This window comes from Lepidochelys kempii, chromosome 15, assembly GCF_965140265.1.
Source record: "Lepidochelys kempii isolate rLepKem1 chromosome 15, rLepKem1.hap2, whole genome shotgun sequence".
Classification (NCBI taxonomy): Eukaryota; Metazoa; Chordata; order Testudines; family Cheloniidae; genus Lepidochelys; species Lepidochelys kempii.
Window position 1 is genome coordinate 19,711,613 of NC_133270.1, and position 17,107 is coordinate 19,728,719.

The 17,107-nt window shown below is 37.2% G+C and overlaps 1 protein-coding gene across 16 annotated transcripts in view; it reads right to left on the reverse strand.

Moving 5' to 3' along the window:
• Positions 1 to 17,107, reverse strand: part of LOC140898632 (E1A-binding protein p400-like) — a 63,498-nt gene that overhangs the window by 45,466 nt on the left and 925 nt on the right. For 9 of the 16 annotated variants that reach the window (XM_073312735.1, XM_073312727.1, XM_073312733.1 and 6 more), the window contains 12 exons: positions 15,217 to 16,566; positions 12,946 to 13,056; positions 8,905 to 8,992; positions 8,392 to 8,499; positions 7,289 to 7,677; positions 6,664 to 6,966; positions 5,699 to 5,884; positions 3,467 to 3,607; positions 3,280 to 3,358; positions 2,965 to 3,017; positions 2,088 to 2,145; positions 803 to 892 (listed from right to left, as the gene is read on the reverse strand). In XM_073312735.1, the coding sequence (XP_073168836.1) occupies positions 803 to 892; positions 2,088 to 2,145; positions 2,965 to 3,017; positions 3,280 to 3,358; positions 3,467 to 3,607; positions 5,699 to 5,884; positions 6,664 to 6,966; positions 7,289 to 7,677; positions 8,392 to 8,499; positions 8,905 to 8,992; positions 12,946 to 13,056; positions 15,217 to 16,536 (2,926 nt within the window). In that variant the 5' untranslated portion in view covers positions 16,537 to 16,566. Of the gene's footprint in view, positions 1 to 802; positions 893 to 2,087; positions 2,146 to 2,964; positions 3,018 to 3,279; positions 3,359 to 3,466; positions 3,608 to 5,698; positions 5,885 to 6,663; positions 6,967 to 7,288; positions 7,678 to 8,391; positions 8,500 to 8,904; positions 8,993 to 12,945; positions 13,057 to 15,216; positions 16,567 to 16,877; positions 16,900 to 17,107 lie in introns of those variants that run through there. The other 7 variants (XM_073312731.1, XM_073312736.1, XM_073312730.1 and 4 more) reach the window with 5 other exon arrangements.

Here is a 17,107-nt window from a genome sequence, read left to right on the forward strand (position 1 = left end):
GGAGAATCACAGCACTAAAACAGCAGGCTTGTTAGATATCAAAACTGAAGGACGCTGGCAATCTCTGTGGGGTATTTTGCACAGCAGCAACATGCACCTGCCTCTGACCAGTTTTACAAAAGGGAGGAGGTTACTGGCATAGCATTCTCTGGAAAGGCCCCTTCCCCTCTGATGCTTAGCTTGTCAAGATCTGAAATAGACCAAATCTGCTGGCCTTCCAGCCTTGCTGCAAAGCCATTCTGGTTGAGCAGGCACTGGTGAAGAGCCAAGGCACCTGAGGCTGGTGGGATTTCTATCTAATGGGAAAGTGCTGTGTAGGGTTTTAAGCAGCATTGCTCACATGACCAGTGATCATGGTAGTTGGGAAGAAGGAGAAGTGCTGCCATGTTAGTCAATTTTTAATTTGCATCTCCAATGCTCTTGTGTTTTCAGTGTATATCAAGGGCACTTGGAGATTTGGATGGGACCCTTTTAGTGTAGAGTTTGTATAGGAGCAACATCTAAATAAAAACATTTATACAAACTCTTTTCCAAACCAAATTACTTAAGAATTAGGTAATCATTATACATACCACTCCATAAACACTAACATTCATCACAGTCCACTATTAAAAACAACAAAAAACACACACAGGAATACAAACTATACATGGTTTGAAAGTTGAATGGATTCAGAAAAACAAACACTCATTTGACAGTTACCATATTTGCAAATATAGTAACTACTATACGTTTTCACATTTTACTCCAAACCCCACCAATACGTAGCAAACTTGTGTCCACAGGCAATCCACATACCTACCTTCTTTGGCTAAGTTAGAAAGTTCAGCTTGATGGTTTATATTTCCTTCTTTAGCCTCCTGCTCTTCAATTGTCTCCTCTTCATCTTCAACTATCACCGAAACACACATTTATAAAGGCAGCTTAGTTAAACAAGTATAAAAAAAACAGAGTATGACTGTATACATAATAGATCTGCCAGTTTAAGCCTGCTTTGGAGATTGTTCCCAAGTCAAAGGCACTGGATATCACAGTGGAGTTGAGCAAGAGAGAAAGGTCATTAAGGTAGCCTCGTCTCAGTGTAATTGCTGAACTTTGGACAGTGGTAGATTGTAGCATCTCCATTACTTCGTATCTGTGATCTAGTGAGGAGTACAGGTTCTTAAGATCTCACCAGCTCAAGAAGCTATGCAAGTCACTATTTAGGTATCTCTGAATCTCACTATAACCGGATATCACTGAGAACCTTAGCAGGATTCCAAAAAGGATTAGATATTTATATGAACAACAAGAATATCCAAAATTACAATAATATTTTCTTTTTAACAAAAGAGGTTTGGAAGGGATAGAATCCTTCATGCTTCAGGGCATAAGTCAATCTTGAACTTTTGAGTGTTAGTAGGAAACTTTCCCTGGGGCCAGGTTATCCCACAACTGCTAATTGCAGGAGTTTTTCCTCTGAAGCAGTTTGTATGCTGTCAAACAGGATATTAAACTAGATGAACCACTAGTCTGATCCTGTATAGCAATCCCCCTGAAAAAGCAGTGTAAAAAACAAGTAAGGAGGTTGGGGAGAAGTGAGAAAGAGGAGGAGGAGGAGGAGGAGAAAATTATAATCAGATATACTGACCCACAAGAGAAGATTTTCTTCCACTCCCTAGTTCTAGCAATACCAGCATCCATGCTTCTAAAAAAGTCTCTTTATTAATATTATTTTGTTCTTAAAGTGAAAACTATAGCTCAATTCAGTTGGTAATTCCACAAAAAAGGAGCAGACGATGGAAGAAGCCAATACCACAAAATGTTTATTCATCTCTTTCCTTGGGCATTTAGGGAAGGATTGGGTATAATAGGTAACAATAGTAAAGTCTTGGTAATAAAACGTCACTGAAGCACCTTCCCTCACTCTGCTATTTAATCTTTGCCGAGAAGTGGATAAGGTTGGCAATTATGTGGCGAAAATGCAGGGTATCTGGATCACAAGATTGAAAATCAGTGTTCAGTTTTTAAATATATAAAATACATACCCACACTTCCAAAGACAAATGCATCAAGCATTGTAGACAGAATTTTAAAAAGTGACTAACCTTCCTCATCAGTCAAGGATGTGCTTGCCTTTCTTTTCCTTCCAAATGACAGCGAACCCTAGCATTAAATAATTTAAATGTTCAAACCCATGGAATATAAAGCCAATACATAAACAAGACTTATAGGACAGGAGGAAGCTAAATCTCCATCCAGCTAATCCTTAAATCTAACTATCCATACCAATATTTGTATAATAAGTTGACCAAAGTCAATCAGAGGCATCGACATGAGTTGAATTCCACTGATGTCAATGGGACTGTATGCAGATATAAAGGTCGCTGCAGAGATCACTTTGTAGGATCAGAGCCTATGTGTGTGACTGGGAAAATAATATACCCTTTAAAAAAGTCCAAACATCTTTTTCATCCCTAAACACTAGAATGGCCACTTTGAAGCCCTTATAGGTTCCTGGATAAACATTAACTCTCTTTTCAAAAGGTATTATATTATCAATCTCAGACACACAAAAAATTCAGAACATTCAAATGTCAAAGGTTTATGGTTCCTAACAACTAGGGTGACCAGACAGCAAGTGTGAAAAATCAGGACAGGACAGTGGGACAGGTGTTATAGGTGCCTATATAAGACAAAGCTTCAAATATTGGGACTGTCCCTATAAAATTAGGACATCTGGTCACCCTACTAACAACATACTGTGTTTTCCCCCCTGCACACAATGATGAATCGTTTAAGGCCAAAAACTCAGCATTAAACTTCCATAAATCTGTTTAGTGTCAGTTTGCGTGTTAGTCTAAAAGAGCTAATGTCAGTTTGTGTGTTTATTTGAAACAGACAAAAAAATTAAATATTTCATAAGAAGCAGTAAAATTTAGAATAAATCTGAGACTCTAAGTAACAAGTAAAAAAGAGACTTACCACCTCACTTTCTTTTTCCAATGAAATGTCTTCTGCAGGTTTTGTATCTTTCCCTGGAAAATTATTACAGACATCCAACAGACACTTCAGTAACTTTGTGTTTCTTATGTTAACATTTAATTGCATCCATGAGAAAAACCATCAAGATAAGTAAAGTCTAACAGTAAAACATAATAAATACCATGATTCACAATTTGGATTTCTACTGTCAAAAAGATGAGACCCCATACTTGAGTAAGTGGATGCAAATATGTAAAAACCGTAGGGTGGCCCATGAATTTATACTCCAGTTTTAATAAACTGAAACACAATTACCTTTATTTGAACTTTTCCTTAAATTCAATGCTTTTTTCCTTTTCTCTTGAAATTCAATTTGCAGTTTTATTTCAACAACCTAATATATAAAATTGCAACAAAAATGTGATTAGAGCCTCTAACAAGACTTTAAAACAATCTGGCAGTCACAAATAATTTTTTTTTTTTAAGGAAGTGGACAGTTTACCTGTTCAATATTTGACCAGAAGTATTCGATTTCTCTAGCAATTGAGGCAGCAATACGCCTTAACTTGTTTTGTTCCTCTTTTCTGGCTCTCTCTTCATTAAGTTTCTTTTCCTCATGGTAGCGAGCCACAGTTCTCACCATCTAATAAAAAACATTAGATTCTGAATGAGGTTTCCTCAAAATATACATCAGAACATTTCTTAAAATTAGATTTTTTACCCATCAACTAGATGTTAACTGTAGCATAGTTTCAGTGCACCTATGGTGTAATTAATCTTCAATATTTCTATAATCTTTCTTTGTCAGAAAAGTAACTGGTATGAAATGAAAAAAAAAAAAGACAGAAAAGTCTACTAGATTATGGTCTTATTTACATTAAGGCTACTTTACTAATGCAAAACTAAGTCCTAAGGTTATTGGAATAATTTATAAGATGTATTTTAGAATTTCCTTGTGAAATAAAAAGAAAAGGAGTACTTGTGGCACCTTAGAGACTAACAAATTTATTTGAGCATAAGTTTCGTGAGCTACAGTTCACTTCATCGGATGCATCTAGTGTCCTTTTTCTTTTGTAGAGAAGCAAAGTGTGTGTTGTGAATGGCTTATCTAGTTTTTGTAAAGTCCAGCCACAAGGAAGTTTGTGTGGAAGGTTGGTTTTTTTATGAGAGTATCCAGTTTTGAGAGCTCATTCTTAATCTTTCCCTGTTTGCTGTATAGGATGCTGTAGCTCACGAAAGCTTATGCTCAAATAAATTTGTTAGTCTCTAACGTGCCACAAGAACTCCTTTTCTTTTTGCGGATACAGATTAACGCAGCTGCTACTCTGAAACTTGTGAAATAAGTATTTCAAATATAAACTAAAATAATTTAAAATTTTTGAACAACAAGGTAAGTGGTGCACTGCATTAGGATATCGCCTGTAAGGAGAAGGGATCTGAATTCACAACAATTTAAAATACAGAATAGGAAATGACATACTGAATTAAACCAGTGGTCCTTAATAATCCTACTTCTTGACCCCAGAAGAGGCCAGTACTAGATACTTCAAAGGAAGGTTTAAGAATCAACACAATAATAACCATGGAATAACATGCCCTGATGGGAAGTTTCTTCCTATCCCCAGGCACTGAGGTTATATCTAACACAGCAAAAAAAAACTCGCGGTTGGCTCGTGCCAGCCAACTCAGGATCACAGGGCTTGGGCTGTGGGGCTGTTTCACTGCCATGTAGACTTCTGCGGGTAGGAGGACCCCAAAGCTTGGGTTTTTCTTTGCTGTGTAGACACACACTTAGTGGTTGGTTTATGTACTGAGGTGTTAAGGATTACAGTCCTTTAAAAAGAGAAAAGAAAAAAATAGCACTTACCATATGGTCACAACTTTGGATGTTCTCTTCTACAGAAGTGTCTAATTCTTTGTTTTTGTTTTTTTTCAAAACTTTTACTAAATGTTTCTACTCAACAATATCTTCTGGCAGCATGTTCTAAAGGCTAATGCATACTTTTAAAAAAATATATAACTAATACATTTCCGTATCAGTTTCAAATTTATCTTTCAGTAATCGACTATTCCCTTACTTTTGTATTATGAGTACAGATAAACAGTAGTACCTGATTTATCTACTCTGTACTATTTATTATTTTATATCCTTCATTCTGGTTCCCTCTTATTAATCTCCTAACTAAATTAAAAGTTTTGTCAGTCTCCTCATACGGAAACCTCTTCATGCCTCATTTTCATTGCCTGTCTCTGAATTCCTTCAATTTCTGCTATATTTTTTACGAGATGGGTTGATCAGAACTGAACAAACTATTAACCACCCAACAGTATACATATATCTACTTGTAATAAAAGTGCTATATATTTATTTTTGGATTGGAGGGCGTGGCTGATGTGAGACACACGCACTATGGCCAAAATTTTCAAACTTGCCTAACGTTAGGATCCTAAATCCTTACTGATGCACCTAAATGAGCAGTCTGATTTTCAGAACTGCTGAGAATGCAGCATTTGCCGCTAAAGTCAATGGCAGATGCTAGGTGCTCAACACTTCCAAAAATCAGGCCAGTTATTTAGGTGAAATGCCAATACTTTACACTCCTGGCACTCCCTTCCATCTAAAAACATAAGGATTTTACTATAACTAGACAAAATACGTGTTTCAATAACATTGTTCCAAAGATGACTGACAGCAAGACCAGTTATTTCTCTTCAAAAACATATTTCAAAGTACCTTCTTAGCAGTAACCATCTTCCATCTTCTCTCTTGAGCAAAATCAGTTGCCATCCATTGCATTTCTTCTAGCAGATAATCCCAGTGAGATTTGGGTCTCGGGGCTTCCTGGAGTTTGGGCAATCGTCTCAGAGACCACAAGCCTTCCTTCCTCAGCTCTGCTATTCGTTGATGGATTTGATTTTCCTACAAAAAAAAAAAACACAACAAAAAATCCCTCCACAAATATGTCATGTACAAATACATTTCAATGGCAGATGCCTCTGTCCAGCTGCAGCTATGATAGTAGCTGAATAAAAAAAAAAAAGTGTTATAAAGTCCCAATATCATAAACAAATTTCACATTTAAATTTAATGCTACACCATGGGAAACAAATCAAGTCTGCACATAGCACTGAAGTGCCAAAATTAACAGACTAAATGAGATTCAGTTGTAATAAGAATTACAATAGTTCAAACTGTATTCAACAAAGTGCCTTCGGTAACACAAGACAGACAGACACTTCATATGAAAGCACAGCAAACAACTTACAAGACCTATGAAAACTACACTGAACTATCCTTTTTTACTGAAATCAGAGCTTTACTATATAAGGAAAATATAATAAAGGATAAGACTACTTCACTACAAATCCTTCTTAGCTATTAGGAGAAACAAAATCTACAAGGATCCTGTTAAAGAGGCAGAATGACCTGGCTCAATTTTAGAAAAGTTATCTTACCACAACAGTACATCTTGAGTGATCAGGTGTGATCAATATTATGGAAATACAAAAAAGAAAAATGCATTTAGCAAAGAAGACTGATTTCACTAGCAGTTTTATCTCTAGCTTCTTTGGAACTGCATAAAATATAACCAAAAATGTGAGAAATAAAAATTGGAACTCTCCTGTGTATATTAACAGCTCAACAATGTAACCTTTCTTCACGTTAGCGGTCTTTAGGTTCCGAAAGAAAATTCTTACCAGTTTTACTTGCTCAGCAAGCTTGTCTTGAGAGCTATCCTGAGGTAACACCGCTGCATTCTGAGCTGGGCTCTGTGTTTTAGGTGCTGTAGTTACGGCTAAGCCTGGGGGTTTTGATGCAATAGGAGACAGTGACTTGTTAGTTGCTGGAGAAGTTCTGTTTGTCTGTACTGGATATGAAGAAAGCGGTGCTGTGCCTGAGAGAGCTGCTGGTGGAATAGAGGAGACAGGTGGCAATGAATTCGCCGTAAGACGCTGAGAAGTTTGGGCAGCATCTGCAGATGGTCGTGTCAGCGTCACAGTCTGCGGAGAGATAAGGAACTTTATAATCAAATATTACCTAATGCTGCATTACAGGAGAATATGTTAGCCAGCCAAATGCTGACCTAACTTTAATCCACTAGAAATACTACATTTAAAATGCTTTACAAATGCTTTACTGTTTTACTCAACAAGCTACATCTACATAAGTTTATTTTGTCTTGTAGAGTTTAAAAATTTCAGCCACTTAACATATTTCACATATTTATAAGAACAGACTGCTGTCATTCTCTCCCAGTTATTGCAACAAGAGTTGTTTTAGGAGTAAGCTTTTCACATTAGGCAAACATTAATATTTATATACCTGTTGCTGTATTGCAGCTTGCGGCTGGGACACTTGTGTTGGTGTCTGTCCTTGTATATGGAGTGCTGGCTGTACCTGCTGTTGAACTGGTGTTGGGAGCTGGCTATGTGGAGCAGAAGTGACGGGTACACTTTGGGGCTGGGTCTTCACCTGAATCTGGGGCTGTGCTGGAGACTCTACTATCTGTGGCTGTTGCTGTGAAAGCTGCAGTGCAGCTGGGAGAGACGTTATTGGGACGTTAGCAGGTTGCAGCCTCCCCGGCAGTTGAGGTGGAGGAGTGTGTAAACTTGCTGCATTCTGCACAGGAGGACCTTTGGATGGGTCATACTGTTGCTGGCTTTGTTTCTGTCCAGTGAGCTGTACTGCTTGAGGAGTAGGAGGCATTCCACCTGCAAAGCAAGAGGAAATCAGCACAGATGAATTTAAGTGTCAATGTTCTTTACCACTTTAACCAGAAAATGGTTAGACAGCGAACACATTTTGACTTGTTACTTACTTGGTGATAAGATACCATCACTTTGAAAATACCACATCACAATCACAAAAATAAATCATCATTACAGTAAACAATCTATCAAACAAAGGAATGCAGCTAGCAATTTTTGAATAAGAATCAATTACAATAAAATGCATTCTCTTTACTAAATTGTCTTCTGGATTTCCTAATTGTTTTTTCAACTATTTATGAGTTAGCGGGAGCTCAAAACTCATTGAATGTTATACACGGAGGATGCTGTACATTAACACACTTGGACCAAAAATGACCGTCAGCGAACTAACACCAGTAATGAAGTAAAACCAACATTTATCACACATATGGCAAAGTAGGAGCTACTTTTTTCACAAACCCTTGGTTTAGATCCAGAGCTCCTAAGCTAACCATTTTGCACCAGCACTTGTGACGTACTTCCATGCCCACATGCACCACTGGAGCCCATCACTCAGCTCCTTAAACAAACCAGGCATTGCATACCAAGAATTAATTTACAAGGAGAAGTCTATGGTGGAACTAGGATCTCAGAAGACTAGGAGCCGAAGTTTCTAGTCCCATCACTTTCATCTCCTTGTTAAATTAATTTGCAATTGGCATGTGGTGACAGTACCTTGTGCCGTTGGCATTAGCTGTTGTAGAGGAACTCCTGAAGCCACACCTGGATGCTGAAAAACCATCCCATGACGGCCCACTTCAATTCGTGGTCTCTTAGACGAATCTGTGATATTCAAATTCCATTTATGGCATGGTATAATGGAATGGGTTCAGTTTACAAAGCAAAAGTACTACACATGATTTTAACATCAGCTCAGAAAGCTACAACTCCACTACACATGTGTAGCATTCATGAGGAGTATGCTCCAAGGGCAGAGTTCCTTTATATTTCAAGGTGACCAACTTCACTTTCCCTCAGCCAAATGACAGACTTGTTGATATTTCTACACTTGCCAAATCCAGTCCCATTTGTTGTAAGTGGAACACACTGCACCATACCAGTCACAACGAATAGGCCAAAGGATCTAGCAATTGCCAGAGTGAGGCAAAGCTACATTTCAATAATTATGCAGTAGTGGGTCTTCTATATTCCTTCCAAATAAAATTAAATTGTTGAAGACAAACATACCTGCTGGAGTAAGTGCTTGCTGTCTCTTAAAAGCTTCAATTTCTATGGTATTCACAGTCCCCGTTACTGGAGTCCCTGTGTGCGTTTGCTATTAAAAAAACCAAAAATCATAAAAGTTCAGCTACCTCATCAGTTTCCCTTACAACAACACATGAAGTTACAGTTAATCCAAAGAACACCTACTTGTATTATTAGCGCTTCAAAATGATTGTATACTCTAAAAAGTAAGACTTGTTCAATATCTTCTGGCAATTTTTAAATACTCCTATAACAAAGCTATATAAAGTGACCCTGAGAGTCCTTCATTCAGCTTTCAAGTATAATTATGTTAACTAAAAAGAGGAAATCGGTTATGTGTGTGATAAATTTTGAGTTTCAAGGAAAGTGCTAATAAAACTAGGAAATGGGGTGGGAGAAGAAAATATACTTGGCCATTATTTTTCTGGGTTCCTTTTGCTATTAAGGATTTACATTTATACAAGACCTCTCTCCTCCTGCCATCTGCCTGACGCTGCAATGAAGTTACAACCAAGTGCATGTATCATCACACTGTTATTGCATTAAAAAAAAATAGTCATGTCAAAAATTGAATATTTTTACCTCACTACAGAATTAAATAGATGGCAAATAAGATTGGAAGACACAGCCCTTGCATAGTACTAGTATCAGTAACCAGTAAATATGGTAAAATATAATAAAGACTATTTATTTATTTTTTAAAAATTCAGTATGCAGGGCTAATTTAATTCTGTATGCCAAATATTTGGAAAGCATGTGAATGAAGTTAATTTGGATCTTGAAGAGAGTTTAAGCTTACCAAGAGGCCATCAACATTACTGTGGGCTTCAACAGAAGCTGGTGGTTGGCATGCCTCAGGATTGAGCTCCACAAGTCAGCTGTTTAACTTGGCCAAAAAATGGCTCAGAATCAAAATGTGGAATAAAAAAAATCTCAACCCAGATGTAAATTTCAGCTCCACTTCTCTGAATCCCAGACTTAAATTTATTTTATTATAGCTTGCTATTAGACATAAGCAGCTGACTACTAGAACGTAATGGTACAGCTAGTCAAATGGATATTGAAATTTTGAAGTAAAGCAGGTTGTCTGTATGATCATTTGCATGCTCTTTTGGCCCTCAGCTATTCCACAGCATTGCCAGTAAGGGCTTAAAGTCTAGGAGAGTTTATGGGTGCACAGTTCTTTTGTGCAAATTTCCAAACTATCATGCTATCACCACATACTCTATTATGAGATTAACTATGCAAAAAATAAAGGTTACCCAAAGAAAGCTCTTAACAGCTTTTTCTTTTTTTCTTTTCTTTTTTTTTTTTTTAAAAAAAAGAGGAAATTATGCTAGTCGTTAAAAAGGAATTAATTTACCATTCTGTAGTTCTCTAAGTGCAACTGGCTGTTGAAAGTGGCAAAAACTATGCAAATGCATAGTAAGCACTTCCCAAAGGATTTATCACAACATATCATAACATACCTTTTGTATATCTAAATACATCTATACTGAAGACAGTAATTTCTCAAACGGTACATTTAGTCTATTCACAACTCCAATGCTCTCAGGGATTCCTCCTTTCTCCTTCCTCCCCTCTTTTTATAGAAAGCCATACCAATTTAAATAAAGCACAAGAAAGTAAACACAAAACGATATTGAAATAAATTGTAGGTGTCCAAAAATCTTCAGTGTCCTATTGTACAGTATAAACTAACACACACACATCTTATATGCATAGCATCCCATTGTACTTAAGTACTGTAGTATGTATTCTGCTCAACCTCACATATGAGGACCCTGTCCAAGTCTAGGATTAACAGATAGACATTTATGACCACCAGTGGTATGTGTATGGTATTAAGATGTTCATCTGAGTTAAGAATTTTTAGGCAAGCACGGTGGACACTGCCCCAAACTATATGGCATATGCACTCATCCAATATGGTACTCAAATGATTAAGGATTAACTGTCTGCCTTCATTGTTTCCTTTTTAATTCACTACTTTTATTTACATTAACAAACGTAATAATGTTACGTCACGTTGGATATGAAAAACTTTCAAAGAAGTTTTAGTCTGAAGCAGACACCTGGCCCAAACAGTTAAGTTTGGCAAAGTATGATAAATTTAGATGTGTACAATATGACTGATTTCAAATAATGTGTTACAATAAACAATGCACACCTTCCATACAACCATAGAATTGCACAGAATTAATTAATATATCCAACTCAGACACTATTTGTACCAAATGTCTTTCTGAGCAACAACTTAAGCAACCCTTCTCCTCCAAAGCCCACTCTAAAACCCATTTATTTCACCTGACTTCTACTACTGCTCCTGGCTTCGATTTCCAGGTCTATTTGTTTCAGGTTTCTGGACTGACACTTAGTATATGAATGCCTCCAACTTATTTGCATTATTTTTACTGAATTTAGAACATAAGCTTTTGAGAGCAAACACTATGTTTTATATGAAATGCAACTGTACAACACTGGCACTAGAAAATAAATTGTTCTAAATCTTCTTAAAAATAATGAAAAGTTCTGGGTACTATATGGTTATCAGGCAGGATGTCCACCATAATAATTTTAACTTACTGTGCTTACAACACTCCAAATTCAATGACAGAACTGATCAAGATACCTACTATGTTTTATAAACAGCAACAGAGAGAGATGATGTAAGGATGTGAGGCGTACTATCGTTTTTCTGCTAAAAGCTTGGGAATAATCATATTACTCACAGCACTTTGTATATTTTTAGTGTGTCTGCTATTTTCATTTTGAAGTAACTTAGTTCCTATGGAAACTATGATGTCATTAGTATGGGCGGAGCTTACGGACATCCACAAGTGCTATACAAAGTCAACTGATACAATGTTTTCAAATGCATATATTTTAAATGGATTGAACAAAAGATGATATATGACTGACTTTCAAAAACTTTTGAAACCTATGTAATTACTGGCCACATTAAAAAGCATTGGAAACAAACACATCTTCGCTAAACAATTTAATTTTTTTTTAATTTACATAAAATTAATTATATTTGTGAATACAGACAATAATACTGTCTTGACTTAAAGCCCCAGGGCAATCTAGAATGAAGTTAGTGGGGTTGCACAAGTTGTAAGGTAAGGCAGGATATATAGCCCATCAGGTACATTTGCTGTTAAAGATCTTCCTCACCAAAATAGAAGTGCATAACATTTGAGCTGAAAGAGAATATTTCAACTACAGAATTAGGGCTTATCCTTTGTGGGCCAACAGCAAGAGGGTAACAGCCAGGTACACTGAAGTAGGTCTGAAATACCCAGTAGAAGGCAGTGATGTACACACAAGCTAGCCTGTGTTAAAAGTGCATCGCCACAGATCCATATAATTAGTTCTGTTTATAGATGTCATTCCTCTCTTTAGATACCTTCTTCAGTGTGCTCCCATCCAAAAACAAACTTCTGTCTAAAATGGGACCCTCTAAACACTTTTATTTCTTCTACCTGATACCCATGATAAATCTAGTGAAAGTGAGGTAAGTTGGAGTACTTATGATGACTCATTTTGAAGTTTTTCGGTAGAAAAATGCATCATACAATCTATATAGCAAGCAAGGAAAATCTAATACCTTCTGCAGGCATATACAAAAACCTTCAATCAATCAAGAAAAAAGAAAGAAATTGAGAAGAAATCCACAGTTACAATGCCACAGACAGAGAAATCCAAACTACTACTATGCAGAATGCACAAATGAACCAAATGCTTTAGGGAAACAAACGACAAACAAACCAAAGTGAAAAACATTCAAGCTGAAAGTTGATGAAATAAGCCAGCAACTTTGAGACAAGAAAGATTTAACTTTCCTCAACACCCAATAAACATTCATGCGTTTCAAGATTTGAAGTTATTTTTGGTTTTGTTTGTTTTAGATGACAACGGATGGGCTCTTGGGAAAATACGAATTCTGCTAAGAAATATCAAATCTGAATGAAGAAAAAAAAATCTGGGATGAGACTACATTTTAGAACCATTGAAAAGTACCTGAAACGGTTGCTGCTGGGATGAAAAAGCAGCAGAAACATTTGGAGGAAGCTGGGTTGCTATAGCAACAGGAGTACCAGTCTGCCCATCCTTTCCTGTCACAACCTTTACCTGAGAGAAAATATTTTGGGGAAAACAAAAAAACAAAAAAAAAGGGAGAATCATTTTCTTTTTAAAAGTTTTTAAAACTGATCAACACACTTGTTTTACACTGTACTGATGGTACCTCACTGAAGAGGGGATTATAACTAAATGACCATTAGTACAGTTTGGTTTGAATATAGACAATTTTTGAAGAGTTCTGTTTCATTTTTAATAGCAGAACAGAGTGAGAGGGGGACAGACTACCTCCAATGACTCTCACCACTGAAAAACTGTCTTAAATCCAGATTAAGTAACAGTGTGGGTTAAATTTAATTATCTCAGTTCCTAGTTGACAACAAATTAGCATGACAGACAGTCTGAACTCAAGAGAGCCCGAACATTTATTTAAGCAATGAGCATAGCCACCATTCTCTCTCCCCCATTAATTTCCAAAGTGATCAGCCCTTCCAGGCAAGGGATGAGGTGCATTGCTTTAGCAGAAAGTGATAAAGAGGGGGAGAAATAAAAGAGAGGAAGACCAAAAATACAAAGAAAGAAAACATACTCAAAAGGTGCCTTGATTTGCAAAAGCTATCTTAATTTGTTAGGTCAAACAAGTTTATTGGCACAGTTTGCAAAATCCTACAACAGTTAAAATGATTACAACTTTTATGAGCAATTAGCTGTTCACATATAGCATAAATATAACTGTCTGTATAAGTTAAACTGTGCCTTAGAACTAAAAAAAGAGTGAGCAAACTTGAACCCCAAAAGACAGAGGCAGATCCTCAGCTGGTGTGCACTGTCAATGCTCTAGTGACTTCAATGGATCTATGTCAATTTATCAGGTGAGGATGTGCCCCTGAATTTGTACAACAGACCTGGCCATTTCAGCTAGTGACAAATAAATAGACCAACAAGGACAGGCAAACAATTTGACAATAAATTTCAAACCACAAGGAATAATTCATGGACACCCATTGCTGATTTTAAAAAATAAATAAATAAGACATCCTGTTATCACAATTTAAGCTACTGTGTGCAGAAACCAATTATTTCTTCAAAATTATCAGTATCTGATCTTAGTCACAGTTTAATTTCTTCTCCCGTCAAACATACTAAATGCTACACATTATGCTACAACTTCTGACCCATCTGCAAATTCAAACTAAAGCTGGGGCCACTAGTAACCCTTTAGTTTAAAGGTTCATCAACTTTTCATTGAAGATATATGGAACTGTTATAGAAATGTCAAACATACTCAAGTCTTTTTGAATGGAATCCTTTTGCAAACTGGCAAATACATACCCTTCCCTATTTTGGATACATAATTTGAAAAAGGGTATTTCAGAGTTTCAAGTGGTATCAATTTACTCATTGTGCCAAACATGACATCACAACTACTTGCTACACAACTGTCAGAGTCTGCTCAAGACAGGTTTTGCTCAGGCCACCAAAATGTACCGGGTAGAGGGGTACCGCAGGTCAGAATTAATATGCACTGATATAACTAATCAGGAAAAATTGTGCATCATATTTGGTTACCATATTTGGTTCAAGTCACTTGCCATTACTAAGCATGGAATTCATTCAAAGAACTTTAATATTTTGTTTAATTAAAACAGGAAACTGTTTTTTTATGCACAAACTATAAATTCTTTGGACAAAAGCCAAGTTCCAAGTTAAGGTTGTTTTTCCATCTCATTATTTTTTTTAATGTAGGTATTACATGATGATAACTTATAAATTAAAATTACTCTAGGATACATAATAATTTTTTATAAGCTAACATGCTTCCAGCAACAATTCAAAACTTCTGTGGGTTTAGGATAGAGCTTAACTATTTTGTGTGGGGACTTGAATACTGACATGAACTTGGTCAGTGAGAAAACAAGTGTACTTTCCTTCAAAGCCCTAATTCTTTTCCCCTCTATTAAATTACCTCTGTTCTTAAAATACATGCTTCCAATTGTATGCTCAAACCAACCTTCAGTTTCAGTCGTCACATAGCAAAATTACAATTCACTCAGAATCTTCATTAAAAAGTTTGCTCTATTACTTCAATCAGAAATAAAATTTAAAATATCTCTAAGGTATAATTTAAGGTAGAATCCAATACATTGGTATCCAATTGCCACAATTTAATTTAGTGTTTTATTCCAAACTATTAAACAATAGATTTCTTACCTCATCATTGATAACCTCAGATTGTTCTTCCTCTTCCTCCTCCTCAAGGTCCAAGTCATTTTGCCTCAGGTATGCTTGTAATGGAACACAGTGTTTCTTCTTAAAAGCTAAGAAGTCCATCATATTCCCTTGAAGATGTTGCAAGAAAAATAGTTCAATCAAATATTCCTTAAAAGTCTCCCTCAGAATCTCCATCTGTTTGTGGTGATGATCCAAACACTGCTTTCTCATCTGAGCAGCTTCTTGGGTGGCAGGCGGAATCTCCTCCAACTTTTTAGGTTGTTTTTTCACTCCTGTACTTACCGTAGGAGTAAGAGGAAGATTAGACAGACCCTGTGGTACAGTGGCTCGTGAAGGGCTCGTAGGAGGGGGTGGTGATGTCATTCCAAAAGCAGGTGGTCCTCCAACTCCAGCTATTAATCCACCAGAAGCCCTATCAAATCCTATGGGTCTGCTCAACTGCTGCCCTTGAAGTGCTTGCTGCTGCTGCATGAGCTGCCCTTGAATAATATTGCTGATCTGCGGTGGCAAGTTAGTCGTTGTAATATGACCGGGGCTAGTCAATGGTTGCATGTTTGCTCCACTAGCTACAGGACTTTGAGGTCCAAGATGATGAATGGTGCCACCAGTCTGTGAATGAGGTTGTGAAAGCCTGCGTTCTCGTACAGTTGCAGGTGCCCCAGAAGATGGAATTTGTACCTGTGCTGCAGTTCCTTGAGCAATTTGTGCAATTCCGGATCCTTCTTGATATACAAAGTGTCCACCATTTGAAGGGCTCAGACTGATCTGTCGCACAAGCAAACTAGCATCTACAAATCCTCTAGTAGGGCTCTGGCTGCACATACCCAAGCCAGAACCTGGAGTGCCTGCCCGAACATTTGGTAGTGACTGCACTGGTACAGGACTGGGTTGTGTAGGGCTTTGAGACTGAACCTGCTGGGGCAATGGTGAAGTAACTTGAATATACGATGGAGATCCATGCTCAAACCTCCTTTGCTGAGGGCTAAACTGAAAATTTGGTGATGTTGGATTTGGTATTGGCAAAGGGGTAAGTGTTATCTGTTGGTTTCCTGATGCTACCGGTCCAACATTCTGCAGTGTGATGTTCACATTCTGCCCAGTTACCGGACTTCTACTCATTATAAATTGCTGTATTTGGTAACTGGGGGACTGTGGTGCAGATGGGCTTGCAGAAGGAGCAAATGAAGTTGCAGGGGACTGCGGTAAGTTTGTCTGCTGCTCTTCTCCCTCACTACCTGTGAAGGATCTGGACCTCTGGAGCTGACGCTGAACATTCTGAGGACCGTTCCCATGGTGCATTTTCACCTTTTTGGTTTTTTAAAGTAAATTCTAAAGGAATACATAAAAACAGAAATTTAGTGACGCTAACTTTTTTGGGGTAACTGAATGTTAGAAGATAGACATTTGAGTAAGAATGTAGAAGTTTTTCTGCCTCAAAATTAGGAACACATTCTACCGTTAGAGTTAATTAAACCAATAACCTTCATGCAATTATTCAAAATATGGATGGTCTGAAACACAACCACCCCAACTATATTTACTATCTAAACCTCTGATACGCTTCTCTGGCCGTCTAAGACATTCTGGAATAACCCACAGCAAGATGGTAGAACAAGGCATACGTTCCTCTTTTGACCAACCAAGCTGAGATGAAAGTTAAAAGGCCGCTTTCTCCTTCCAGTTGCTGTGGAAGATCCACAAGAAATGAAGGCTCCATTTTTTAAACATATCTAATTTGGCTCAACAACATTATCTAAAGTGAAAAATGTTCTGGTTTTCAAGTTATTTGGCATTCTAGTGTAGTACAATCTCACTGATGTGCACTGACAGGGAGACTGATTGCCAAAGACTGGGCACTGCAAATTAGCAG